Source organism: Pocillopora verrucosa, chromosome 11, assembly GCF_036669915.1.
Source record: "Pocillopora verrucosa isolate sample1 chromosome 11, ASM3666991v2, whole genome shotgun sequence".
NCBI lineage: Eukaryota > Metazoa > Cnidaria > Anthozoa > Scleractinia > Pocilloporidae > Pocillopora > Pocillopora verrucosa.
Window position 1 is genome coordinate 1,952,108 of NC_089322.1, and position 25,213 is coordinate 1,977,320.

Genomic DNA, 25,213 nt, shown 5'->3' on the forward strand with positions numbered 1-25,213 from the left:
GAGGGCATTAGTCTCTTTTACTTTAGAGAGTCAGCTCATTCGCAGAGAAACCAAACATAACATATAAATAAATTGGAAACCATAGGTTCGTTCGCCTGTAAAGAAAAGGAAAAAAACAGCACACACAAGTGACTTACCCGCCCGGCTTTGAGACTAACAAGGAGAATTTGATGAACAATCAAGAGCTGCTTTAGTTGGTGATCATCTACTCAATTCTCATGACTTTCATGTTTGATTCAGGGGTGATACGATAAGAAGAATTAGATACCAGTCACTCTTTGGGGCTAGCAAAGCCTCGGTTGAAGTCAGAAAGCTTAGGTTTGTTTTCAGCCATAACTCACATCGCGTTTGGGAATGAATTATCGTCAACTCCAAAACTAATTTCGTCGCTTGAAAGAACTACATGCTCATTGTTTTTCGAAACGACTATTACCTGGCATGTTTTATTTTCATTTTGAGCTTCAAAAGGTCGATCTCAATCGGGATAGAGCGGGAAAGAAGTCTTGAAAGTTTTTAAAACTCACTCCTAAATTCAACGGGAACTTTTAGCCGAAGTGAAATTGCACAAGTCATGTGATAGATGCACGGCCGTGCAATGCCTAAGGATTTTTAACACGGTAGCTCCTTAGGAAATAGGTAGGCCTTGCGCGTGCGCTATGCTATAATAATTTATGCTAACGACGATTATCACAAATCTCTAAATTTTTGGCCGCGTCTGGGAGTGAAAGAGAAACACATTTACGAGCGTGCAACTACAACGCATCTGAAGAGACGTGATTTAGATTCATTGACCCACTTTTATTATTATTTTTATCACGTAAGTGCAAAAGCAAAAACCCACATTTAAAATCCCCATTACTGAAGTTAGAGCATGATCATCGCTTTACGTCGCATGCAGCTTTTTCCTTGAACAGAGCAGTTTAGCTTCTTTATTGAACGAAGATGTATCCGAAAGCCTTGATATTTTTGTCTCCGTTTTCCGCACTCCACGAGGCTCCGTTTTCGCACGCATTTTCGAATTCTGACCCTCCTCCACCAAATCCGATTCTGGAATCAGGAAAGTTGCAATCTCCTTCTTGATCAGCAATGATTTCGATTCGAACTCCCGAGGTTATTTGACTTAGGGAAAAACCTATTGAAAATTTTTCACGGATGTGTTTTTTTTTTCCTTTTTTTCAGGCGCGATCCTATAACAGCGTCGAGAAAGTTGATACATGATGTTTTCCCTTTTTTCTGAGCTTCTTGTTTTGCATAAATAATTTTTTCTTGCAAAAAAATTTCTGTGTATTTGCCACCCTCTCTCGCAACACACACAAATTTAGCGATTGTTCTTTACAGGAACGTGACCGCTGCCCTGAAGAGACCATGAGAACAACTTGTTGTGACGTTAATCGTTAGAGGTAGATCCAGCCTTAACATTACGTTTCCTGATTATTGTTTACATGTTGTTTCCTTATCGCTCTGACGAAGGGCTAACGCTCTAAACATCGGCTTTTAAACTCTATACGATGGGCAATTTACGTTATCAACTTAGTTGACAATACTAAATTACCCTGTTATACTCCGGCTCACGACGCAGCATCACAGTTTCACCACCGTTTTGTCCTGTGGCTTACAACAACGGAGGCTATGGAAAATAAATTAAGAGGAAAAATCTGTGAAAATAATTTCGAATGACGTTTCGGTGCATAGCTTGATGTAAACACGCGAGAGGTTGGGAGAACACGAGATAAGCGTAGGAAAGAGTGTTCTCCCAACCTCCCAAGTGTTTACATCAGGCTATGTAAACACGGAAACCATTTTACATTTCTTTTATAAAATAACTAATGAAAGAGGAACGAAAACCGTGTTTACATACGCTCATGTAAAATGGTTTTATGGCCAATCAGAGCGCGCGTACTATTTTAATTATTTTATAATTAATATTGCCTCATGTAACGTTATTACAAAAAAAAAGACATCCCCTACCTAGTGAAGTTACCTTGTTCAGTTTTGGAAGTGGTCTGCCTCAAAATACGAAAGTCTTAATACTTAATGCATTTTATATTCACTTTAGATCAATTAAAATGCTGTGCGCACACTCGCCTAATATTCAACGCCTGATACATCACTTTTCCAAGCGTAAGTTAAAACATGACTCATTTGACATGAACAATGGAAAAAGTTGTCATAATGGCCAATTTAAAACTTCAAATAAACAGTAATAATCCCCTTTATCATCACTTTGTTTTTGACAGTCGATCATTGAAACAATACCAACAAACTAAGTTTACCTTTTCTCACATCTTTTGTTTAACAATTGCACGCCTCCCTTTCGTAATCGTAACTCTTCTTAACAAAGCAAACAGAATGTTTAAAATTCATTTCCAAGAAGTTACATAAAAGTTCCCCGCCCCCCAACAATGTTGAAATACAATTTTGATCATTATGCTAACCCCAGGAATGTTGTCACTCATTGTCATCCCAGAAATGATTGTCACATGACAATCTAATGACTAATTTCCTCGGGAAACTCCCTCATATATTACATCATCAACTTCCTGTTTTTGTGTCACCCAATGGAAAAATGCCGTCAGATCATATTGCTATTCTCCTATGGTATTCCAACGCTTTGTGATTAAAAAAGGACTCCTTAAAATGATGCCATTAAATGATTTTATCAGATAATTTTATCAAATGATTTCATCAAATGATCTCATCAAATAATTCCATCATATAGAATGTAGTGTAGAGGGTTGGCATTTTGTACAAGATCACTTTTTCAAAGTGCTTTGGTACCTCAAACTACTTTACTATATAAACACAAGTAAAGAGAAATTGAAGTAGATGTCAAGGCTATTCATGTGTTTATAAGTTGGCGTTTGTTATAACTTCTTCACTTATCGTCGAGTCTGGCTGAAGTCAAGTGGTATTCAAAACGGTGTGAGAAGACGAAAGCGATGAAATTTTGTGCGCTCATCTTTCTGGTTTATCTCGCAATTGGTGCTGTTGCTGGCAAGGAAAACAAACTTTGCCGCCGGATATTGGACAAGTTGTCAGATCTTGAGGACCTGATTAAGAAGAAACAGGCCTGCTGTCCGCCAGGTAAGATGTAGAAGATCTTTTTTGTCGTTTTAACGTTACTTTTACATCACCGCTTTTTTGGTCCGTCGGTTCTGAATTTCGGCTGGATTAAAAGTTATTGTTAACATAGTTTGGAATTTTGGTAATTACCCAGTTATGATCGATTGCCTGAAAGTTTTTCTCATCTCCTCAGAGCCAACACCCGCAAGTTCCTGCAAAGAAATATATGAAAAAGACAGGTAAGGAACGTACGATCGTTAAATTTGTGACTGAACGAGGGTGGGTGGCAAACAAACATATCGTGAAAATCCTTCTGCAAAAAATTGCGCACTGTAGGAAAAAAAGCTAAAAGCGCAAAAAAAGAAAAAAATATAAAAATAATTTATGCCAGTTGAGAATTCCACATCTCTTCCCCTTTACATGTAAGGATCAGTGTGAGTGATTTAAGAGAGTGTAAACTCGGCTGGATTTGTAAGGTTTCTTCTCTAATATCGTGATGGTGCGGATCTGGGCTCCTGTTTGGCTACACATCAAGAGTACAGTTTAAACACCTAAATAGCCTTGTAACAAGCCTTCACCCGTTGGAAATTGTGACATGTCTCCGTCCTGTTAACCCTGATTTTGTTTATCTCAGTATTATTCTCGCTGACCGTAATAGCGCTGAGCCAAGACTTCCCCGCGTATTCTTTGCGATGTCACGCAGTGCTGCTTCTTTTTTGCGTTGCGTGACATTCCAAAGAACTACCACGTAGGATTCAAAGAATATAACACTCTGATGCTCTCTCATTAGTGCCAGCCCGAACAAGGCGTATAACCTCAAGCTTGGGAACAAATATCTGTCTGTGTATTGTTCCATGGATGGGGAACTCGGAGACTGCGGTGGTGGGGGATGGACGCTGGTCATGAAGATTGACGGTGCAAAGGTACAGTGGAACCCCTCTAACTGGAAACCCTTGGGACCGTAGTTTTTCAAGAATGTCGAATGAAAACTTTGACTCCTTTCTTTCACTCCTGTTTGCTTCCCTTTGTCTCTTTTAAGTCAGTGAATGTTCTATAGATCATATTAAGGGGCCACGCTAAACCAGCATGCAATACGGACGTAGTGGACACTCTCAGTATTTTCTGGCGCGAGTTTGATGAAGCACTCATAGAGCGAAGTGAAGCAAAACTGGTGTAATCCCGGATTACTTTAGACACTAACTTAAAAATTGCCTCATCTTGCAGCACAACTTCAACTACGATTCAAAAGCGTGGTCTTCCAGGTCTTCAGTGTCTCCCGAAAATGGAGACACGGGGTTGGCTCACTTTGAGACCCTGTTACCAACGTACTGGAGCACGTCCTTTACCAAGATCTGTCTCGGCATGAAGGTCGATGGAGCAACCAGGTTCTTGCGAGTGAATAGGGCAGCAGCCTCACTGTATGCCCTCATTGCTGATGGTCAGTACCGTGCAACCTCCCTGGGTCGTGATGCATGGAAGGGACTGGTTGGTCCCAAAGCCTCCCTCCAGGGCAACTGTAATCGAGAAGGGTTCAATACGCAGGGAACTTTAAGTAATCGTGCTAAGATGCGAATTGGTATCATTGCTAACGAGCAAAATGATTGTAGTTCCCCTGATTCCAGAATCGGGTTTGGTGGATGGGGACCGGTAGCCGAAGTCCCGTGTGGAAACGTAGCCAGAGACGGCGGGGACAACGGAGACCAAACCATCAGAGCCTTTGGATACATCTTCGTTCAGTAAAGACACTGAACTGCTCTTCTCAAGGAAAAAGTTGCACGATATAAAGCATGCTCTTATCTCAGTAATGGGGATTTTAAATGTGGGTTTTTGCTTTTGCTATTAAATGAAGGGAAAATAAAAGTGGGTCAATGAATCAAAATGATGCCTCTAAATTTGTGTGTTGTAGTTACTCGAAGGAGAATCTATCTTGTAGGTGTATAACTTTTACTCCCTCTAAGAAGTTGCTTTCCTTAAATCCTATCAATACACTGTCTTTATGGGAGCCTTTTTTTCTCTTGACAACATAATTCGTTCAGCAAGGGCCAAATTCAAAAAGCTAAAATTACACAAAATAAATGGCAGAAAATGACAGACCTCTCGTTATTTATCGCCTGAAGGAGAGGGGCTGGGGTCCTCAGACCGAAAAATACAAAAACAATGAATATACTTACCATATCTTTGATTCATCCACTATGTCGTCGAATAGACGCCTAACTCGACCGACTTCCGTAATCGTCCTGCAGTCCCGTATCCTTTTTATGGGCACAATCAGTAAACAAGCGACAAAACAGTTAGGATCTGATTTGTTTTTCCTGCGCTTCTTTAAACTAGGAATAGTGTTTTCAAAGCCCTTCATGCTGGAGGGCCGGGGAGGAATAGATTAATTTATTTTCTATCTTCTTTGGTGGCATTTATGAAGAATTTCATTTAAAAAAATTATCACCTGTAATATATTAGAAATTACGACAAATACGCAAATTTGTAGAGTAATGATGGATTTATTGGATGAGATGTCTACTGAAAAGACAACGTTGTGAAAGGAAAAGGATGGACAGTTTTATTTTCATCAAATAACAACCAAAAGTAATGTATACTTTGTTACAGTTGAATGCAAGATTAAAGAGCAGAAAAAATAGCCGCCGAATACAAGCGACATGAGCTTAATAGAAAAAAGGAAAAAAAATAGAGTCCAAAAAATTTTTGTCCAAAAAATTGCCTTCATCGAGATCACCCATTTTCAACGGCTTACCTCTAGAGTTTCGCATACGCGCCTGACTATCGTTTTTGACATCGGTCGCCTAGCAGGAATATTTTGTGCTGGTGAAAAAGATAAATTGAACTTGACATTCATTGAACACGCAGCTTTGTGAAAGGAAAATGTTAAACATTTTTACTTTTATCAAATAACAACCAAAAGTAACGGAACATCGAATGCTCGAAATACAGGGTAACAGTGCGTACAAGAATATTCATATTTAGAAACAAATTACAAGAAACTGAAAACTTATTGACGAAATTGATATCTAGCTCACGTCCAAGTTCAAGCTCCGTCATAAACATTAATTATCACGTTTTAAACATTCATGATCCGTGTGGAACGAACGGATCTTTTCCTTTCACGACGTTGCGTTACAAATTTGCGTATTTGTCGTAATTTCTAATAAATTATAGGTGACAATTTTTTTTTAAATGAAATTCTTCATAAATGCCGCCAAAGAAGATAGAAAATAAATTAATCTATTCATCCCCGGCCCTCCAGCATGAAGGGCTTTGAAAACACCATTCCTAGTTTAAATTTTTTTGTTCAAATTCACTCAGTGCTTTTTTACACCTTCTTCTGAGAAAAAACATCCCCTCAAAAGCGACATGCATGATAACTTGCGTGAAGTGTCAATCAAAACTTAATTATGTTGGGGCCCAGTCTCCGACAAAATAAGGAACTAGTGTGGGGTCAAGGAGGGTGGCAAATACATACTGAGAAATTATGTTACAAGGACATTTTGCAAAAGAAACGATTTTTGCTTCGAAAGAAGCGCAGAAAAACAAATCAGGTCCTAACTGTTTTGTCGCTTGTTTACTGATCGTACCCATCGAAAGGATACGGGACTGCAGGTCGATTACGGAAGTCGGTCGAGGTAGGCGCCTATTCGACGACATGGTGGATGAATCAAAGATATGGTAACTATATTCATTGTTTTTGCATCTTTTGATTTGAGGACCCCAGCCCCTCTCCTTCAGGCGATAAATAACGAGAGGTCTGTCATTTTCTGCCATTTATTTTGTGTAATTTTAGTTTTTAGAATTTAGCCCTTGCTGAACGAATTATGTTGTTAAGAGAAAAAAAGGCTCCCATAAAGACAGTGTATTGATATGATTTAAGTAAAGCAACTTCGTGGAGGGAGTAAAAATTATACACCACCACCTCCTTCGAGTAACTACCACACACAAATTAAGAAGCATCATTTTGATTCATTGACCCACTTTTATTTTCCCTTCATTTAATAGCAAAAGCAAAAACCCACATTTAAAATCCCCATTACTGAGATAAGAGCATGCTTTATGTCATATGCAGCTTTTTCCTTGAGCAGAGCAGTTCAGTGTCTTTACTGAACGAAGATGTATCCGAAGGCTCTGATGGTTTGGTCTCCGTTGTCCCCGCCGTGCCTGGCTACGTTTCCACACGGGACTTCGGCTACCGATCCCCATCCACCAAACCCGATTCTGGAATCAGGGGAATTACATTCATTTTGCTCGTTAGCGATGATACCAATTCGCATCTTAGCATGAGTACTTAAAGTTCCCCGCGTATTGAACCCTTCTCGATTACAGTTGCGCTGGAGGGAGGCTTTGGGACCAACCAGTCCCTTCCATGCATCTCGACCCAGGGAGGTTGCACGGTACTGACCATCAGCAATGAGGGCATACAGTGAGGTTGCTGCCTTATCCACTCGCAAGAACCTGTTTACTCCATCGACCTTCATGCCGAGACAGATCTTGGTAAAGGACGTGCGCCAGTACGTTGGTAACAAGGTCTCCAAGTTATCCAACCCCGTGTCTCCATTTTCGGGAGAGACTGAAGACATTGAAGACCACGCTTTTGAATCGTAACTAAAGGTGTGCTGCGAGAAAAAGAAAATTTTCAACTTAGTATCCAGTGCATTGGAGAAAAGGCAATTTTTAAGCTAGTGTCTATAGCAATCCGGGATTGCACCAGTATCGCTTCTCTTTGCTCTAGGATTGCTCCATCAAACTCGCGCCAATCTCTCACCAGGTCAGGTGCCTTAATAGAGGAATTTTCAACTGAATGTCGAAAGTAATCCGAGATTTCATTGGTTTGCTTTACCTCGCATTGTGATTGGTCCAGAAATTAAAAATCGCGCCACTCAACCGATCAGATGTAAAACTAACACTATACACATCTTGGTCGCCTGCGTTTTCCCGCGCTTTAGGCAGTTTGGTTGTTTTTACTTTGAGTTTTCATTGGCTGTCCGGGATATTTTTTTTCTTTTGATTGGCCGTTGTGATTAATTTGGTTTTGGTTTTACGACACTGAAAACTAAACTAAATCGCTCATAATGGACGACGTTTCCGGTCTGCAGAACAGAACCAAAGACAAAATTGAAGAATTTGTAAGACGGCCAAACAGCTACGTTAAGCCACGATCAAGACAATATATATTCTCTTGCCACGATACAATCACTATTCACGGAAGAAATATCAGACTCAGAAATTATGTACTCGACAAAAGTGTACAAAAGCAAAAGATTTAACAGGGACTCGATCCTTGACGTCGAAACGTATTACAAAGAGATAGAGACCTTCGAATACTTAAATATTTATTCGTACCAGTGAAACGCCGGTGTCATTCATCAGGCGCAAAGAAAGGATTCATAAAAGAAGTGCTTCGCCTCCTACGAATAAATTCGTCACACTCCACTTTTAATAAAAACAAGAAGCGTTTCAAAATACGCTTAAATATAAAAAGAATAATGAAAGGAAATTTTGGAGAAATGCATCTCTGAATTTTATCCAACCGGGAGAGAAAGGTTACTCAAAAACTTCCATGGAATTAAACTTGCGATGGATTATAAATGTTTCCCCGTTTGACGGTCTTTCAAGTGCCGAGAGGAGCCTTCTGTTTGATTATCCTGCGAAATGCTGTCTAGCAGGGCCTCAAAGGACTCGCTGTTTGTTTTCTTGCCTTATTCCAAGGCTTTTAGAATTGATCTAACAAACCATATAATATGGTGGCTTTCCATTGTGCAGGACGGCCTCTTTTCGATGGCTTCATTTTCGCAAATACGAAACAAACACGACAAATAGCAAGAGAAATCATGTTACTGCTTTTAATAATGTACATGAAAAAAAAACATCACAGAGGTCAAGGCAGACGAACTTTCAAAGCGTGCACGCGCTATTTGTAATTTGCACTCCTGTTACAGCTTTGCACTCGTGTTAAATGAGAATGCATTTGTTTTCAGCCAATTAGAAGCGCAAGTAGATTATTATACAGAAAATACTGAGAATGTTCACTAAGCCTGCATTGCATCCTGGTTGAGCGAAGACCTTCATGTGCTCCATAAAACATTCACTGATTTAAGAGAGACAATGGGAAACAAGCAGGAGTGAGAGAAACGAATCAAAGTTTTCATTCGTTACATTCGAAAAACAATGAGTTGGTAGGGTTTTGGAACCTTGAACATGTTTGAAATACCTTTGCACCGTCAGTCTTCATGACCAGCGTCCATCCCCCACCACCGCAGTCTCCAAGCTCCCCGCTCATGGAACAGTACACAGACACATCTTTATCGCCTAGCTTGAGGTCATACGCCTTGTTTGGGCTGTCACTAATAAGAGAGTATCAGTGTGTTATGTTCTTTGAATCCTACGCGGTAGTTCTTTGGAATGTCACGCAACGCAAAAAAGAAGCAGCGCAGCGTGACATCGTAAAGAATACGTGCGGAGAAGTTTTTTCTTGGCTATTGCGGTCAATGGGAATACTACTGAGATAAGCAAAATCAGGGTTAATAGGACGGAGACGTCTTAAAATTTCCAACGGGTGAGGGCTTGTTACATGTGCACCCACACAGGAGCTCAGAGCCGCGCTAGCAGGATATCAGAGAACAAAACCGACAAATCCAGTCTACTTTATATTCTCTTGAATCACTCACACAATTCCTGGTATCGATTAGGAAAAATATAATTCACTAGATAAAATCCGGAACTCTCTGAGACATAATAGTACATAATTTATTCATCTTTCTTTTCTGAGAACAGTCAATAGTCAGCGCCAGGTTGGAAGGGGGAAAGAGAAGGTGGGCGGGGGGGGGGGAATGTCGGAGAGTTAGGGCGGAACACAGGGTTTTTAAAGGGCAACAGAGGGAGGGGGGTGGTCAGTCTACGCTATCAGAGTATAAAAGGGAGGGTCATCAGATAACCACAGAGCCTGAGGGGGCTACAACTTGCATAAATTATTCTGCGTTCAAATTTTGCATGCATGTTTTTTTTTCTTTCTTTCTTTGTTTTTTGTTTTTTTTTTTTTCTAGGTTTTTATAACTTTTTTTTCTCTCGCGCATTTTCTTGTAGAAGGATTTTCACGATATGTTTGTTTGCTACCCACCCTCGCTCAGGCACAAATTTAACGATCGTTCGTTCCTTACCTGTCGTGGTCGTATATTTCTTTGCAGGAATTTCCAGACGGGACGGGCTCTACGGGTTTGAGATGAGAAAGCTATTAGGCTGATGAGTGCAATCAATCATAACTGGATAAATGTGAATATTCCAAACTATGTTAACAATAACTTTTAATCCGACCAAAATTCAGAATCGACGGACCAACAAAGCAGTGACGTTAAAAACAACAGAAACGATCTTCTACATCTTACTTGGTTCACAGCAGTCCTGTTTCTTGTTAATCAGGTCCTCAAGATCTGACAACTTGTCCAATATTTGGCTGCAAAGTTTTTTTTCTTGCCAGCAACAGCACCAATTGCGAGATAAACCAGAAAGATGAGTGCACAAAGTTTCATCGCTTTCGTCTTCTTACACTGTCTTGAATACCACTTGATTTCAGCCAGACTCGACGATAAGTGAGGAAGTTATAACAAACGCCAAATTATATACACATGAATCGCCGCTGACATTTACTACAATTTCACCGTACTCGAGTTTATAGTCAAGCCTTATGCTTTGTTGCGAGAATTTCTACATTCATCAGACTTTAACTTTAACCAACTGACCGATAGCAATTCTGATTCATAGTGGTATTCATGCTGTAGACGAAATTCGAATAGCCATGGATACTGACGACTGGAGAGCCAATGTAATTTGTCAAATCTTTCAAGCCAAATGATAATGAAAAACGTGATGCATGTAGGCCAAAATTAATGCGACACGTGAAATTTCCTTTAAGGCGAGTGTTATTCCTACGTAAAGTTAGGTAAGAAATTTATCAAATCTTTCAAGCCAAATAATGATGGCAAACGTAATGCGTGTTTAAGGCCAAAATTAATGTGACACGTGAAATTTCCGTTAAGGCGAGCGTTATTCGTACGTAAAGTTATGTAATTCATTAAATATTTCAAGCCAAATGATAATGGAAAACGCGATGCGTGTTTAGGCCAAAATTAATGCGACTCGTCAAATTTCTTTTAAGACGAGCGTTATTCGTACGTAAATTTATGTCGTAATTCATCAAATCTTTCAAGCTAAACGATGATGGTAAACGTCATGCGTGTTTACGCTAAAATTAATGAGACAGGTGAAATTTCCTTTAAGGCGAGCGTTATTCGTTCGCGAAGTTATGAATCAGCGTGAGGCGTGATTTGCTGCCTGAAATACAAGTGACCTGTGAATTTCTCTTTCATTTCGTGAAAATCTAAATAGCACACGAGTTTTCCTTTTGAATTTGTGACGTGTGAATTTTCTACAATTCGTGCGTGAAACGGGGTCAGGATTTTCCAAAATGATTAATGGCTTTCGGTAAACTAAAGAAATGTAACTTTAATATTTTAAGTGTAGCCAAGGTCATTATGATTTAAAATTCATATGAAGATCACTCCTTCCGTTGAAAAATCACGAGCCTTGCAATTTTCCTATATGAGTTCATTGCAAACTTTTCTTTTTAATGCACTGATTTCGGTTCATTAGCCTCGGATTCTTTTCCCCAAAGCTCTCGAATTCTCAGATCTGCTCTTAAAGCTAAGGTTTTCAGTCAGAAGATAGTTAAGCACGGCTTGACGCTCTCTCAGTTTGTGTCTTGCGGAAGTCTCCGCTCCCCTTAGCAATGTGAAAGGAGCTCTTGTATATCTCCGCACACATGGACCGTGTGCATCGAACCCAAGAAAGAACCGGATATATAGTATTTTACTTCCACTACGAAAAAGCATTTCATTGCTTCAATTTTTTTCAAATTTTTCCATTGCCTTATGTAATAGCATATGATCGCTGTCGTTTGAAAAATTGGGATATGGAAGCTGATGTATCACAAAAACTAACAGTACGAGTATCTTTTATTTCATTGCAAAACATATTGTTATAAAACGACAACGACATCACCAGTTGAAAGATAAACCAGACCTTTATCAGTGCAAAACTTGCAGTTTCACTGTTTTGACTGACTCTTGCTTTTAATCAGACTACGCGATAACTAGAGAGGCTGTTGAAAACTTCGGCCAAAAGCCAGGTAATGATTTGCCTCATACAAGGCATCACCCGCCTTCAGGCCAGCTTAGCGGATGAAAATGCAAGGGGCTTAACGTCGAGGCTAGTGCCCCGCATGCAGCCTTCAGATGCATCTACTTTTCCGACACCACAGAAAAATTCAACAAGAAATGGCTTGAGGAAATTCTGGTAGTTCAGAGAGTGGCAGAGACATAATGCATAAAAAAATTGAAGCGTTTAATCGCCTCTTTCTAAACTTCCTTTCGAGACTTTCTCAACGAATTCGCTTGCTCCCAGTGAGCAGAATAGCATTTTAAAAAATCACTGCGAATTATCCCGAGGTAAGAGAAGAAACAAGGTGATCACAAGTAAAGTTTAGGGAGACCTCTGGATTAACAATACGGCTCTCCCTCTGGGTTTTCTTTAAACTTCGCCGCAGGACATTGCTAAAATAACAAATGAATAAAGGGGGTAAGTTTCAGTAAAGAAACTGTGGTGCTGCGTCGGTGGGAGAGTATAGCGGGTAATTTAGTGTTAACAACTGAGTTGAAAACGTAGATTGGCTAGAGTTCTTGCGGAGTTGCGGAGTTCTTGACGTGTGATGGATGTGAAGATGAATACGCAAAAACGCAAAGACATAGTCATTAAAGCGGTCCACAAAGGCAACGCAAAACCTTAACTAATTTATTCCTGTTCTCTCGTCTCCATATTCCCACCAATAGCGTCGCTCCACTTTCTGCATATAAACCCACACACAATCCGCTCGAAACGTCAGCTTTTTTTACCCCTTACGATGGCCAATTTACGCTTTCAACTCAGTTGTTAACACTAAATTACCTGCTATTGTTAAAATAAGATGCGTTACATTGTAAAACCTAGCAGCATGTGCGTCCTCTAAGGACCTGATTCCGCAAGTTCAACTACTTAAATATTCGTTGTCGGTCACCATGTGGATTTGACTGAGTAAACGTCTCAGTTTCTTATTCTGGTTGTCTCTCTTCTTATTACAGACATTATAATATTTTCTGCCTTTTCTTTTTTTTCCCATAGCACTCATCATATTTCATTTTTCTTTTCTGACTGTCTGATTGGTTATTTTAACCCCATATTTTGCATAAAGTGTTTTCCCTGGGGACTTCTCACGCAAATGAAAATCAAATACTTAGGATATTGAGATTCTAGTCTAAATATTCTTGTTACTTTATCAAATATCAATCCTGTATGAATAGCCACAACGTTAAACTCGCTCAAAAACCTTTTCAGACCTAAGGGCATATTTTCGCCAAACCTAAGGATACTGACACTAAAGAACAACGAACCAACACTATATAATTCTATTCTGTGCAATGCCTGTGATCACGAGTTTATAGGACAGATCAAACGTCAGTTTGGTACGCGTTTCAAATCTCACTTAGCAACAAAGCAACTCTAAGCCAATCAGACCTCATTCGAATGTTCTTCATTATAGTTACGACGCGTGCGAGCGCTGCTTTTGCTTTTTGAAAGCGAAACAAACATGTGTTTAATTCACTTTTCAACGCATAGTTTTAAAAAATATGGCTACGGATCTCAATCATGGCTAATAAATATTCAGGAAAAAATGGGATTAGAGAAAAAGTCTGGATGATCGAGAAATCCGGATAATCGAGGTTCGACGGTAGCATCAAACCATGTCTGATTGTCCACCTGGTTGCCTTGTGAACTTTAATATAGACTTTATAACACTGCTCGCCTTCTCATTTTTTCCATTTTGTCACAAAAACATGGTTTTTTTTCGTAAGATGTCATAATTTCCTTTTTATGAATGTCTGATTGGCTATCTCTACTCCATACTTTGTACAATGTGTTTCACTGGCGACTTCCCATGCAATTGAGTAATCAAATTGGATCACGATTGTAAGTCAGTTTTGAGATTCTAGTCTAAACATCATTATTACTCAAAATGCTCGATCATATATCAAACCTTTTTAGAGCCAACATAAATTTTATTGAAAATAAATTTGCCAAGCAAATGGTATTTCTCATGAAAATTTGAATGTTTACTTACTGTCAGCTGTGTTGTTAAAAGAAAATGCTTGGGGAAGAACTTCCCTTTTTGATCACTTAAGTAAGTTTTAGAAAAAGCATGTTATAAAGTAGCCGTAAGCGTAAAAGTTGATAGATTTTAACCATTTGTCGTATAAAAAGTTGACCGTAAGAATTTTTTCTATCAAAAAGAACAGAAGGAAACTAACTGTTAGCCTTGAATTAGCCAAAGTTTTAACCGTTAGCCGTAAGAGCCTTCACTTTAATGAGACCCTCATACTCCAGATGTACGATAAAGATTTTGCAAGATCTGAGGTATCATTTCATTAAAATTAACTTCTTACTAACCGAGCGTAAGGGCCTTGCCGAGGAATTTTGGTTAGATTTCTTGATAGTATAGACCCAGCACAGAGAGGTCTTTACTGTCAGGAAAGAGGGCCAATATTCCCAAGTACGACTCGAGCAAGCGTGGGTGGCGATTTTAGATAGTGGTTTATTTTATTGCACTCAGACCAAACTTGTTTATTTTAAATTTGTTGGCTTTTGCGACCTAAAAAAACATGGCTTATGACCGGAGACGGTCCGTATGGTAGAGTACGGACCAAGTAAGAAACAATCAGAATTCTCGGATTTACGTCAAGACTACCCCGCTATATAATGAATCATAAGCAATTTTACTTATTTCTGCCTCCGGCCCTCTGCTAAGGCCTGGCCCGATTGTTCTCGGCAACGAAAACAAGGCTCTAGTAACCTCGAGCGATTTTTGCCTTTCTGAGCAATTTTTCAGCTACTGTTAGGTTAAGAGCACATATCAAGCACGACAAAGTCAACGATTTCCTAAAAAAGTTCGACCTATGCAATTTCGTAAATGTTTCGCCGGCCCATTGTCCAATATTAGAACGGGTAATCGACAAAGATGGTAAGATAGCTGTCTTTAATAATTAACGTCTATGTGAAAATATCAGGAATTTAGGTGGTCCTTTTGAAATGCGGCCTAGTTCGCCCGGCTTTGAACCGAGAGAAGGGAGTTCGAATCTCCCAAAAACCTTCACGTTTAAAATATACATATACCTTAGAAATTGCTCCAGAATAATACATGGGCGCGCGTAGATATAGAATTTCTCTTCGAGTGTTTAACTCGATAGTTCAAGAGTGAGCGCAGCGAACGAGTGAGATGTCGAGTTGAACACGAGAATAGAAATTCCATATCTACAATCAACCATGTTATCTACCATATCTACAAGCAACCATTTATCATATAAACACAATAGCCCTTTACTGAGAAGAAAAGTCGACTTCATTAGTGAATAAAAATAAATGAATCCATAATCCTCGAATAACAATCGTAGAGTGCGTTGGCGCTTTCTTGCCTAACAAAACATAAAACTGAGAAGGTACGTGAAAAATGTGTTGAATCATGATTACAAAAACAACAAAGGTCATAATTTCCAATTTACAAAATTCTCATTTATTGACTTTGTCCTTAACGACAGAAGAAGTCTTTCAGGTAAACGGCTGAAATCGGCCAGTGGCAAATCTTCCAGTTGTCGATTTTCATTCTCAGCCGAGAGAAATACTAACACGATACGGTACGGATGTTTTAGTTTTTTAGCCGCCATAATCCAAGAAAGCTCCGACAAACAACTTGTATTGAGAATCGTGAAGAATGGTGCAGGGGTATGAGGATAATATCATCCCTACACCAATTTAGTTCAAAGATGATTACAAACCATCCCAAAACCAAGGATAAAGAAGGTGATTGTAGATAAACAACTTTCAACACCAAGAAGAAAAATAGAGCAAACAAATAAAGTTCTAAAAGGATACACCAAATCATTGGAGGCAATATAAGACACAACAAAACCATGTAAGACATAATTAAGATCCTTCAACACAATTGCAAAACACAGGCAAAGCTACTGAATTTAATCTTAAAAAACAATTAGATGAAATGAAAGGCTTTAAATTTGTTGAAATCTTGAGAATGGTATTTAATAAGTTCGATGGGGACGTCACAATCACTAAAACAGCTTATTTCAAAAGTAAAACCAAGACGGTTATTAATGAAAATGATATTAATCTGGATTTATTAGATTCAAGCCAAGAGATTAAAAACAAGATCCTGGTAGGATACCTGAAGGCTCCAGTTGGACTATTAATTCAATCGATAATCATTATCTCAACATTATTAAATACAACCCCCCAAAAGGATCGTCATCTTAAAATACCGTCAGAACTTAGAAATTTCACAAAAGGATTGATAAACCTCAAAAATGAAGATGATCAATGTTTACAATGTTGCCATATCAGACATTTAAATGCACAAGGATCAGTCACTTTAAAAACGCCGGCATATGTAGGTATGTGTATTCTTGATCTTTCCTAGACGTTAATGTACGATTCTCGTTATAATTGTATTGTAAAGAAGTTTGGTGACAAAGCAAAATTATTATTCACAGACACAGTCTCGCTGACATATGAAATTGAAATTGAAGATGTTCATCAAGATTTTTGGAATGATGAGAATAAATTTGACAATAGCGACTATCCTGAAAATTCCATATTTTGATAAAACAAACAAAAATGTAATGGGCAAGTTAAAAGACGAGACTTCTAGTATAGCAATTACTCAATTCGTTGGCTTTAGATCAAAATGTACTCTTATAAAAACGATAATGAGAAAAGTGATAGAACAGCTGAAGGAATAAAAAGTTGTCATAAAGAAGACTATAAAAATGTATTAACAAACAAACAAATGCATCATAAAATGAAAACCATTGGGAGCAACAATCATCAACTTACAAGTTATGAACTAAATAAATTGTCACTCAGCTGCTTTGATGATAAACGATACATTCATTTAGATAATATAACATCAAGTACGCTTCTGGACGTTACAAAATACAAAACTGAAATAATGAAAACAATAATGTTACCCCAAAGTTGTGGTATAACATTAAACAACTTCCGCAAGCACCGTTCATTTGATGTGTCTATAGAACCACCACTTCTCTAATCTTCCCAACTCTTCAGTAATGAAGAGATTTGGATGGGTTTCGGCTTATTTAATCTGAAGACAAACTTCACTGACAAACGTTTCTGGTAATCTTTCTTTAAAAATCAGCTTATAATCGGTACCTCACGCTGACTCGTAATGAGTGCAGTCCCTTGCATGGTTTCCTTTTCAGACACCACGCCTACCTTTTATTTTAAATTACCTTAACTACATTGGACTTTTTTCTGTTGTCACACAAAAAAGGATTCGCCACTTTGCTTAGCGTTATTGTAATAACATAGATATTAAGTTTTTTTTCATCTTTTAAAGTAGGTAATATGTTTGGTGTGAAAGACCCGATCCCTCGTGTGTGGTTCAAAAGTTTTTATGTGTGGGCTGTAATGCTTGCTTTGTCGGTGAAACCTCTCGGCATTTATCCACACGTGTGCGTGCGCACTCGATCAGTGATAGGTCCTCTCACAGTTTCGGACATTTACCAAATTCTCAACAATGATTAGTGTTTTAGCACCTTAGATCGTATTTATTTCCGCACTCCACGAGGCTCCGTTTCCGCACGCATTTTCGAATTCTCCACCAAATCCGATTCTGGAATCAGGGAAGTTGCAATCTCCTTCTTGATCAGCGATGATTCCGATTCGAACTCCCGAGGTATTTGTCTGAGGGAAAAACCTATTGAAAATTTTACACGGATGTGTCTTTTTTCCTTTTTTTCAGGCGCAATCCTGTAGCAGCGTCGAGAAAGTTGATACATGATTTTTTTCCTTTGTTTCTGCGCTTCTTGACTTGCATAAATCGTTTTTTTCTTTGATTTATTGTCTTGCAAAAAAATTTCTGTGTATTTGCCACCCTCTCTCGGCCCACAAATTTAGCGATTGTTCTTTACAGGAACGTGACCGCTGCCCTGAAGAGATCATGAGAACAACTTATTGTGACGTTAATCGCTAGAGGTAGATTCAGCCTTCACATTACGTTTCCTGGTTATTGTTTATATGTGGTTTCCTTATCGCTCTGACGAAGGGCTAACGCTCGAAACACCAGCTTTTAAACTCTATACGGTGGGCAATTTACGTTATCAACTTAGTTGACAATACTAAATTACCCCATTATACTCCGGCTCACGATGCAGCATCACAGTTTCACCACTGTTTTGTCCTGTGGCTTACAATAACGGAGGCTATGGAAAATAAATTAAGAGTAAAAGTCTGTGAAAATAATTTCGAATGACCTTCCGATGACTCGTTCATCATTTTCAAATTCTAGAATTCCGACTTCTGTGAGTTGTGATATACTAAGAATGCGTGTGAAATGTCGTGGGAAATTTGAATTATGAACTTTCGAAATGGCCCAATGATAAATTTTAATGTAACCGAAATTCAAAACCGTGAGACAAATGTAAAGCAGCTAAGGGAATGCTGAAACAAATGAAACGATTATTTTAAAACCTTACCCAGTGTTCAGCAGGATGACTTCCTCAAGATATGACTACTTTTCCATCATTTTTATGAAAATTTTCTTTCTCTGGCTTACCTGCAGCAGCGCCAATGGCGAGATAAACCACAAAGATGAGTGCGCAAAGATTCATGGCTGTCTTTTTACTGTCTTGAGTACCTCCTGATTTCAGTGAGACTCGATAATATCTGAAGAAGGTACGGTATACCACAATTTAACAACCAACAAAACGTTAAATTGACATTCGCTACAACTTCTCCTTACCTAAGCGCATTCTTTAGCCTTATGCTTTGTTGAGAGAATTTTTACCTTCGTCATACCTATCTTAAAAGGATGTTTGTAGCACTTTTCTGCAACCATCTGACCGATAAAAATTCTACTTAATAGTGATATTCGTGCTTAAAACTTATAATAAAACTGTCCTCCTTACAATTCAATTCCCTCCTTGTTCCCGTTTTGAGTCAATACCCTTTCAACCACTCTTAGAAGAGAATCTCTAAGTAACAACAGAAAAAAGTTTCAAAGAACAGAAAAATATACAAAGGGGAATTTTTTTTTTCTCAAAACTTTTCCATTGATTTATATTTGGCCGAACACTGCGTTGATCAGACGAGCAGGTCACATACAGGGAATTTTTTGGAGCGAAGTAAAGTTTATTGATCGTGACCCTTATTAGTACACGCACAGAGTCAAAAAGGCAATTCATAGAAGACTTCACCCTAACAACATCAACAGGGATAGCGGAATATAAATTCCAGAAGCGTGGATGCCCACGATTAAAAAACACAAGAACAGAAAAGCCGTGTGACAGCGGACCGGCGAGGGAGCAAATCACTGAGTGAAACAGCAAGGATCAAAATGCACCAATCAGAGCTGTCGAAAAACAGCTAATCACAGTAGAGCATCATGCTTTATAACATCACGCATGACCAGTCGACCTCATCGCCTGAAGAAGACTAGCAGTACGCAGTCGAATCGTCGCGATCTACATCACAAGTGACTTCATCGTGAGACAAACGAAAAAAAAAAAAAGCTTTTATTGTTATTCACTACGATGAATAACCACAGCCTTTTTTACGAGGGATTGTTCTGATAGCGACTTTTCAAAAAAGGACTTTTTCTGCAAAAACCCCGTGAAAGTTTCCATAACTCGGGCATTCAACTTTCAACTTGCACGTAATTTTTTATCGCGCCATCAACATTTCTCCTTTCTAGCTATCTGCTTTGTAACTTCTATCTCAGTAGTTTACATACTAAAGAGCTAAGCCGTAATTTTCCAAACGCTAGCTCTTAGCTCTAAGAAGTGGAAATCTAGCATCTTATTTTGACTTGCTCAAAGTAACATTTCGGCCACCGAACTTTTAACAATTGGTTCATAAGTCAGCGTGCGTTCATCGAGTTATGAAGCACGCGGGAAGTTTGGAGAGCACGAAAGATGCGTAAGAGTTTTCTCGAGGGATTTGTTTGCTGAAGTCATGAGCGTGCACAATAGGAATATGAAGCACGCTCGCTCAATTGAATTTGATTAGACAGATTTACTGGCCATGTTATAATGAAGAAATGTAAACTGGTTTCCTTGTTTACATAGCTTGATGTAAACACGCGAGAGGTTGGGAGAACACGAGATAAGCGTAGGAAACCACGACGCGAAGCGGAGTGGTTTCCAGCTTATCGAGTGTTCTCCCAACCTCCCAAGTGTTTACATCAGGCTATGTAAACACGGAAACCATTTTACATTTCTTTTCTAAAATAACTAACAAAGGGGAACGAAAACCGTGTTTACATACGCTCATGTAAAATGGTTTTATGGCCAATCAGAGCGCGCGTACTATTTTAATTATTTTATAATTAATATTGCCTCATGTAACGTTATTACAAAAAAAAAAGACATCCCCTACCTAGTGAAGTTATCTTGTTCAGTTTTAGAAGTGGTCTGCCTCAAAATACGAAAGTCTTAATACTTAATACATCTTATATACACTTTAGATCAAGTAAAATGCTGTGCGCACACTCGCCTAATATTCAACGCCTGATATATCACTTTTCCAAGCGTAAGTTAAAACATGACTCATTTGACATGAACAATGGAAAAAGTTGTCATAATGGCCAATTTAAAACTTTAAATAAACAGTAATAATCCCCTTTATCATCACTTTGTTTTTGACAGTCGATCATTGAAACAATACCAACAAACTAAGTTTACCTTTTCTCACATCTTTTGTTTAACAATTGCACGCCTCCCTTTCGTAATCGTAACTCTTCTTAACAAAGCAGAAAGAATTTTTTTTTAAAATTCATTTCCAAAAAGTTACATAAAAGTCCCCCGCCCCCCAACAATGTTGAAATACAATTTTGATCATTATGCTAACCCCAGGAATGTTGTCACTCATTGTCATCCCAGAAGTGATTATCACATGACAATCTAATGACTAATTTCCTCGGGAAACTCCCTCATATATTACATCATCAACTTCCTGTTTTTGTGTCACCCAATGGAAAAATGCCGTCAGATCATATTGCTATTCTCCTATGGTATTCCAACGCTTTGTGATAAAAAAATGACTCCTTAAAATGATGCCATTAAATGATTTTATCAGATAATTTTATCAAATGATTTCATCAAATGATCTCATCAAATAATTCCATCATATAGAAAGTAGTATAGAGGGTTGGCATTTTGTACAAGATCACTTTTTCAAAGTGCTTTGGTACCGCAAACTACTATACTACATAAACACAAGTAAAGAGAAATTACGGTAGATGTCAGAGGCTATTCATGTGTTTATAAGTTGGCGTTTGTTATAACTTCCTCACTTATCATCGAGTCTCACTGAAATCAAGTGGTATTCAAGACAGTGTGAGAAGACGAAAGCGATGAAATTTTTTGCGCTCATCTTTCTGGTTTGTCTCGCAATTGGCGCTGATGCTCGCAAGAAAAAGAAACTTTTCCGCCGAATATTGAACAAGTTGTCCCATCTTGAGGACCTGATTAAGAAGAAACAGGCCTGCTATCCGCCAAGTAAGATGTAGAAGATCTTTTTTGTCGTTTTAACGTTACTTTTACATCACCGCTTTTTTGGTCCGTCGGTTCTGAATTTCGGCTGGATTAAAAGTTATTGTTAACATAGTTTGGAATTTTGCTAGTTACCCAGTTATGATCGATTGCCTGATAGTTTTTCTCATCTCTTCAGAGCCAACACCCGCAAGTTCCTGCAAAGAAATATATGAAAAAGACAGGTAAGGAACGTACGATCGTTAAATTTGTGCCTGAACGAGGGTGGGTGGCAAACAAACATATCGCGAAAATCCTTCTACAAAAAATTGCGCACTGGAGGAAAAATAATGTACAAAGCTAAAAGCGCAAAAAAGAAAAATAAATAAAAAATAATTTATGCCAGTTGAGAATTCCACATCTCTTCCCCTTTACATGTAAGGATCAGTGTGAGTGATTTAAGAGAGTGTAAACTCGGCTGGATTTGTAGGGTTTGTTCTTTAATATCGTGATGGTGCAGATCTGGGCTCCTGTTTGGCTACACATCAAGAGCACAGTTTAAATACCTAAATAGCCTTGTAACAAGTCTTCACCCGTTGGAAATTGTGACATGTCTCCGTCCTGTTAACCCTGATTTTGTTTATCTCAGTATTATTCTCGCTGACCGTAATAGGGCAGAGCCAAGACTTCCCCGCGTATTCTTTGCGATGTCACGCAGTGCTGCTTCTTTTTTGCGTCTCGTGACATTCCAAAGAACTACCTCGTAGGATTCAAAGAATATAACACTCTGATGCTCTCTCATTAGTGCCAGCCCGAACAAGGCGTATAACCTCAAGCTTGGGAATAAATATCTGTCTGTGTATTGTTCCATGGATGGGGAGCTCGGAGACTGCGGTTGTGGGGGCTGGACGCTGGTCATGAAGATTGATGGTGCAAAGGTACAGTGGAACCCCTCTAAACTGGTGTACACCCTTGGGACCGTAGTTTTTCAAGAATGTCGAATGAAAACTTTGACTCGCTTCTTTCACTCCTGTTTGCTTCCCATTGTCTCTTTTAAGTCAGTGAATGTTTTATAGATCATATTAAAGGGCCACGCTCAACCAGCACGCAATACGGGCGTAGTGGACACTCTCAGTATTTTCTGGCGCGAGTTTGATGAAGCACTCATAGAGCGAAGTGAAGCAAAACTGGGGCAATACCGGATTAGTTTAGACACTAACTTGAAAATTACCTCATCTTGCAGCACAACTTTAACTACGATTCAAAAGCGTGGTGTTCCAGGTCTTCAATCTCTCCCGAAAATGGAGAAACGGGGTTGGATCACTTGGAGACCCTGTTACCAACGTACTGGAGCACGTCCTTTACCAAGATCTGTCTCGGTATGAAGGTCGATGGAGTAACCAGGTTCTTGCGAGTGGATAGGGCAGCAGCCTCACTGTATACCCTCATTGCTGATGGTCAGTACCGTGCTACCTCGCTGGGCCGTGATGCATGGAAGAAGCTGATTGGCCCCAAAGCCTCCCTCCAGCGCAACTGTAATCAAGAAGGCTTCAGTTCGCGGGTGAGTAGTAGCGTTCATTCTCGGGTTCGAATTGGAATCATCTCTAATCAAGAAGGAAATTGTCATTCCCCTGATTCCTTTATCGGATTTGGTGGAGGAGGGTCAGGATTCAATAACGCGTGTGGAAACGGAGCCTCGTGGGGTCCAGACAACGGAAACAAAAATATCAAGGCATTTGGATACATTTTCGTTCAGTAAAGACGCTGAACTGCTCTGCTCAAGTAAAAAGCTACATGCGACATAAAGCATGCTCTTATTTCAGTAATGGGGATTTTAAATGTGGGTTTTTGCTTTTGTTGTTAAATGAAGGGAAAATAAAAGTGGGTCAATGAATCAAAATAATGCCTCTTAATTTCTGTGTTGTAGTTACTCGAAGGAGAATATTTCCTGTAGGTGTATAACTTTTACTCCCTCTAAGAAGTTGCTTTCCTTAAATCATATCAATACACTGTCTTTATGGGAGCCTTTTTTTTTCTTGACATCATAATTCGTTCAGCAAGGGCCAAATTAAAAAAAACTAAAATTGCACAAAATAAATGGAAGAAAACGACAGACCTCTCGTTATTTATCGCCTGATGGAGAGGGGCTGGGGTCCTCAGACCGAAAGATGCAAAAACAATGAATACACTTACCATATCTTTGATTCATCCACTATGTCGTCGAATAGGCGCCTAACTCGACCGACTTCCGTAATCGTGCTGCAGTCCCATATCCTTTTTAAGGGCGCAATCAGTAAACTAGCGACAAAAAAGTTAGGACCTGATTTGTTTTTTCTGCACTTCTTGCAAAGCAAAAATCATTCCTTTTGCAAAATTTCCTTGTAAAATAATTTCTCAGTGTGTATTTGCCACCTTCTTGGCCTCATACTACCGTAGTTATTGAGTTATAAGGCGCACCGTTTTTTTCAAGAAATTCCTAATTTCTACTAAAAATTACCAGCAAAGTTTGGGTGCGTCTTATAGGCGAATATTTTCCCGAAAAAAATTTTTTCATCACAGTTACTGGTACGATTTCAAGCAAATAAAAGGATACACAGTGTTGGTCATTGACTTTTATAAGTATGGTGGTTCTGAAAAGACGAGCGAAGTCAAATTTGCATAGATATGATACGTGCTCGAGAGCACGTGCTCAGTAATTTGACACGTCACAAAACAAAACGAAAATAAACAAGCGAAGAGATAAATACCTTCATCCATCCAGCCTTCTTTGTGCACTGAGACCTGCATTCTCGGCGGTATGTTGATTCTTGTTTAATCAAGGCTTTTGTTTGTGCGCGTGGTCGCGTGTGCGACAATTCTGCTTTTGTTAATTAACAGTAAACTATAATCAATACGCGACTTTTTCGCTTTTTTGTAAGTTTATGAGGGAATTTACAATAAACTTGACTGATCTTTACTCCCCAAACAACGGTGTGCCTTATAACCAAGTATTTTAGCGATATTTTCAGTTTGAAAACATGCAATGATGAAGTTGCCGAATTGGGGGTGCGTCTTATAGCCGAGTGCGCCTTATAACCGAATAACTACGGTAGTTTCTTATTTTGTCGGAGACTGGGTCCCAACGTAATTAAGTTTTGATTGACACTTCACGTAAGTTATCATGGTTGTCGCTTTTGAAGGAGTGTTTTTTCTTAGAAGAAGGTGTAAAAAAGCACTGAGTGAAATGGAACAAAAAAATTTAAACTAGGAATGGTGTTTTCAAAGCCCTTCATGCTGGGGGGCCGGAGAGGAATAGATCATTTCATTTTAACTCACTGCGTTCGCACACATGAAAATTATTTTCTAAACCGTTAAAGGAACTTGCACAACACGACAACCACAGTCAAATGGGTTGGTAACTCACGGAGAGCCAATATAAGCTTTATTACTGTATTCGAGCACTATGTGTATAAATGGTCACATTGCTTTTTGTCCCACAGAAATACGATACGCGAAGCTATATCCTC

General features: G+C 39.0%; 3 protein-coding genes across 3 annotated transcripts; 2 read left to right on the top strand and 1 right to left on the bottom strand.

Moving 5' to 3' along the window:
• The first annotated feature begins 2,895 nt into the window (after positions 1 to 2,895).
• LOC131768331 (uncharacterized skeletal organic matrix protein 5-like) lies at positions 2,896 to 4,942 on the top strand. The gene is made up of 4 exons (XM_059084062.2): positions 2,896 to 3,084; positions 3,257 to 3,302; positions 3,854 to 3,986; positions 4,288 to 4,942. Exons 1-4 carry the CDS (start codon positions 2,940 to 2,942, stop codon positions 4,801 to 4,803), a joined length of 840 nt encoding a protein of 279 aa, XP_058940045.2. The 5' UTR covers positions 2,896 to 2,939; the 3' UTR covers positions 4,804 to 4,942.
• Positions 4,943 to 7,025: 2,083 nt separating this feature from the next.
• Positions 7,026 to 18,848, bottom strand: LOC131769421 (uncharacterized skeletal organic matrix protein 5-like). Its single transcript, XM_066174809.1, has 5 exons — positions 18,794 to 18,848; positions 10,449 to 10,604; positions 10,224 to 10,272; positions 9,278 to 9,410; positions 7,026 to 7,682 (listed from the first exon to the last, which is right to left on the bottom strand). Exons 1-5 carry the CDS (start codon positions 18,846 to 18,848, stop codon positions 7,167 to 7,169), a joined length of 909 nt encoding a protein of 302 aa, XP_066030906.1. The 3' UTR covers positions 7,026 to 7,166.
• Positions 18,849 to 21,535: 2,687 nt separating this feature from the next.
• On the top strand, positions 21,536 to 23,601 carry LOC131769419 (uncharacterized skeletal organic matrix protein 5-like). Its single transcript, XM_066158515.1, has 4 exons — positions 21,536 to 21,734; positions 21,907 to 21,952; positions 22,513 to 22,645; positions 22,951 to 23,601. Exons 1-4 carry the CDS (start codon positions 21,590 to 21,592, stop codon positions 23,464 to 23,466), a joined length of 840 nt encoding a protein of 279 aa, XP_066014612.1. The 5' UTR covers positions 21,536 to 21,589; the 3' UTR covers positions 23,467 to 23,601.
• Positions 23,602 to 25,213: the final 1,612 nt, after the last annotated feature.

Bases quoted from the DNA above. Each gene is read 5' to 3' on its own strand.
- LOC131768331 (XM_059084062.2), top strand. From the start codon at position 2,940: ATGAAATTTTGTGCGCTCATCTTTCTGGTTTATCTCGCAATTGGTGCT. The intron at 3,085-3,256 runs GTAAGATGTAGA...TCATCTCCTCAG, and splicing joins ACAGGCCTGCTGTCCGCCAG to AGCCAACACCCGCAAGTTCC. The intron at 3,987-4,287 runs GTACAGTGGAAC...CTCATCTTGCAG, and splicing joins TGAAGATTGACGGTGCAAAG to CACAACTTCAACTACGATTC.
- LOC131769421 (XM_066174809.1), bottom strand. From the start codon at position 18,848: ATGAATCTTTGCGCACTCATCTTTGTGGTTTATCTCGCCATTGGCGCT. The intron at 10,605-18,793 runs GTAAGCCAGAGA...AGACAGTGTAAG, and splicing joins CGCCATTGGCGCTGCTGCAG to AAGACGAAAGCGATGAAACT. The intron at 7,683-9,277 runs GTATTTCAAACA...TTTTTCTCGCAG, and splicing joins TGAAGACTGACGGTGCAAAG to CACACCTTTAGTTACGATTC.
- LOC131769419 (XM_066158515.1), top strand. From the start codon at position 21,590: ATGAAATTTTTTGCGCTCATCTTTCTGGTTTGTCTCGCAATTGGCGCT. The intron at 21,735-21,906 runs GTAAGATGTAGA...TCATCTCTTCAG, and splicing joins ACAGGCCTGCTATCCGCCAA to AGCCAACACCCGCAAGTTCC. The intron at 21,953-22,512 runs GTAAGGAACGTA...CTCTCTCATTAG, and splicing joins GAAATATATGAAAAAGACAG to TGCCAGCCCGAACAAGGCGT.